Source organism: Morchella importuna (assembly GCF_003444635.1).
Source record: "Morchella importuna strain M04M26 chromosome Unknown Morimp01GS042, whole genome shotgun sequence".
NCBI classification, from domain to species: domain Eukaryota; kingdom Fungi; phylum Ascomycota; class Pezizomycetes; order Pezizales; family Morchellaceae; genus Morchella; species Morchella importuna.
The window spans coordinates 274,364-277,228 of NW_025763439.1; the positions used below are offsets into that span (position 1 = coordinate 274,364).

Here is a 2,865-nt window from a genome sequence, read left to right on the forward strand (position 1 = left end):
CGCATTCCTATATGGGGAACTCAAGGAAGAAATCCACATGAAATCTCCTCCAGGCTACCCCACTCCCGGCAAAGCATGCAAACTATTCAAATGCATCTACGGCCTCAAACAAATCATCAAGGGAATGGCATGCCCGCCTCTCAAAAGCGCTAATCAAAATAGGATTCAGAAAAGCAGACTTCGACCCCTGCGTCTTCATACACAAAACAGGGGAAGTCGTCATCGCTATCTACGTGGACGATATCCTCATCTTCTACTGGTCCGTTGAACGCAAAAACGGCGTCAGCCTCCTCCTCCACTCTGAATTCGAAATGACGGAAACTGGCACAGCCAACTGGTCACTTGGAATCCACCTGATCCACACCAAAACCGGCATCATCTTTTCACAGGAAGCCTATCTCAAGCGTGTACTCATCAAATACGGTTTCAACGAATCCAGACCTGTGGCAACACCTATCGACAACAACGTCCACCTCCAAAAAGGAACGGAAACTGAGAAAATCGACGATCCAACAATTTATCAGTCAATAATCGGTTCACTCATGTACGCAGTAATTGGCACTAGACCCGACCTCGCCTACACCGTCACGAAGCTCTCCCAATTCTCCTACTGTCCTACCAAGGCTAATCTAGCTGCAGTCCATCGCGTCCTCTGTTATCTCAAGGGTACCCTCGATTGGTCACTCTTTTACGCCAAGACTCGACCAACTGCACTCATCTGCTACAGCAACGCAAGCTATGCCTCCGACATCGACGATCGCCGCTCATTCACCGGCCATTGCTTTATGCTAGGGGAAGCTCTCATATCCTGGTGTTCTTATAAGCAACGATCTGTCGCCACTTCTACAACTGAAGCGGAATACATGGCCCTCTCGGACACCAGTCGACAACTGATCTGGTTAAGGAATGCAATCAATGAGCTGGAACGAAAACCGAATCTCTCTTTCATTCTTCGAGGCGACAACAACGGCTCTCTCTCTTTGGTTAAAAATCCTGTCTTTCATAAAAGGTCTAAACACCTTGACGTACATTTTCATTTTGTTCGGGAACGGTTTGAGGATGAATTATTTGAACTAGAATATATTTCTACGAACGAGAACGTGGCGGATTTACTTACAAAGGAATTGGATAAAGGCAAACATGTTTTATTTTCTTCTACTATTCACTGTTGCTCACGAGGGGAAGTCTTGAAATAGAGCGCTCGGCACGTTTCATAGTTCTGGAAGATTCTCATCATTTCATTATAGTATTTGTCATCGGCGTATGACTCACTTTCCTACTAGTCATTCTATTTACTCAGACGTCCATGACTCATTGTATTCCTTTTGTACTACCTTTCATTAGTATAAGTATGGGGCATTCCCCCTTAGCTAGAACAATTAACACGATCAATTACTTTACTTCTCCTACATACTTTCTCTAAGAAGCCGCCCGGTGCTTCCAACCCCTCTCAGTATTCAACTGGTCGGCGGTGTATCCGCTGATTCTTTCGGGTTTCGACAACTAACTGCACTTTTCACATGTTGTTCCCCGGTCGCTGGGGCAAATAGTTCTGCGACCGGGTTACCAAAGACCATGCGGTGTTCATCTAGCATTTGTATAACTCTGTCGACAGAGGCTTAAGGATCGGAGAGAGGAGGATAATCCTCGTAGGCAAAGGATTTGGAACGATTATGGGCTGAGGTTGATGGCCACCTTCGCTTCATCCCGCCGGGTTTCTTTCACTGTTTTTCAAGACCGGCTAACGGGTTGAGACGGAGCATCAGAATCAGTATTTTGCTCGGCAGTGCCGATTACACTGTTTTGTTATAGGAAACAGCATGCGGCGCGGTTACAGAACCCTCAAACCACCTCCCCCCACACCCCCGCACCCCCCACCTCCAACATCTCCCCCACCGTCACCAAAACGAAACCTGCCGCCCCAGATACTGCTCCTGCAGCAACACCCACTACGCCGTCAGCATAGCCCCTCCGTCCGCCCACGCTCAGCGTACTTGCGCGCGTCCCACGAGACGACGAGGCCGTACCCGCGCAGCGCAGCGTGTCCTTGGCCCCGTACTTCCAGTGCGCGACGTGAAGTTGATGAGGTGGGGGGGAGGTGAGCGTGGTGAGGTGTGAGGCTGTTGGGGGTGCGCGTGCGTGTGGGTGCGGGGGGTGCGGGTGGGGTGGTCATTGTGGGGGTTTGGAATGCAGGGGTGTGGTCCGGGGAAGGACAGTCGGATTCGTGCTGAGGGTTGCGATTGGTGCGGGTGGCGATGGGACGGGGAGTGGCTGAGGCTGAGGGTGGGGTGGGTTAGGGTTGTGTTGTGGGTCGGTAATTGTTGTTATTTGGGTTTGGGGGGGGGGGGGGGGTGGGTTTGGCGCGTTGCCTGGAGGTTGATGTTTCTAGGTATTGCCGGGTGACAAAAGTAACCGTGATTTTGTGTAGCAACCAGGAAAGATTGCCCAAATCGACCAACTCCCAAAATCGGTTCTCGAGATTTATACCCAAGGGATAGGTTCTGTCAATCTAAGGATTTCTAATTAAACAATCCTTTATTTCATATCTATTATGGTTGTGGAGTTACACTTGTTTCAGGACGCATTCCCATACAAAGTCTGGTTGCACAGCTATACTTCTTTATGGGATGAACTGTATCCGGAAGAGAATCAAGAGATGGATGAGGAGGTTATCCCTCGGTAGCTATGTCTCTATAGGGCGGTGACCCAGCAGGACACAGTATATGACACAGTATACAGTAACACGAGCGCAAAATCCTAGCAAAGCGGTCACTCGCGCACAATCCCAGCTAAGCGCTCACTCACGCGACAGTACGGAGTGAACCTCTCCCGGGAGTTTTTTTTTTTTTGTTTAATTCATTAATT

The 2,865-nt window shown here is 49.4% G+C and overlaps 1 protein-coding gene across 1 annotated transcript; it reads right to left on the minus strand.

Moving 5' to 3' along the window:
• Window positions 1–1,957: 1,957 nt before the first annotated feature.
• LAJ45_10152 (uncharacterized protein) lies at window positions 1,958–2,173 on the minus strand (the record flags this gene model as incomplete). The annotated part of the gene is made up of 1 exon (XM_046119682.1): window positions 1,958–2,173. One exon carries the CDS (start codon window positions 2,171–2,173, stop codon window positions 1,958–1,960), a length of 216 nt encoding a protein of 71 aa, XP_045967132.1.
• Between the last annotated feature and the right edge of the window lie 692 nt (window positions 2,174–2,865).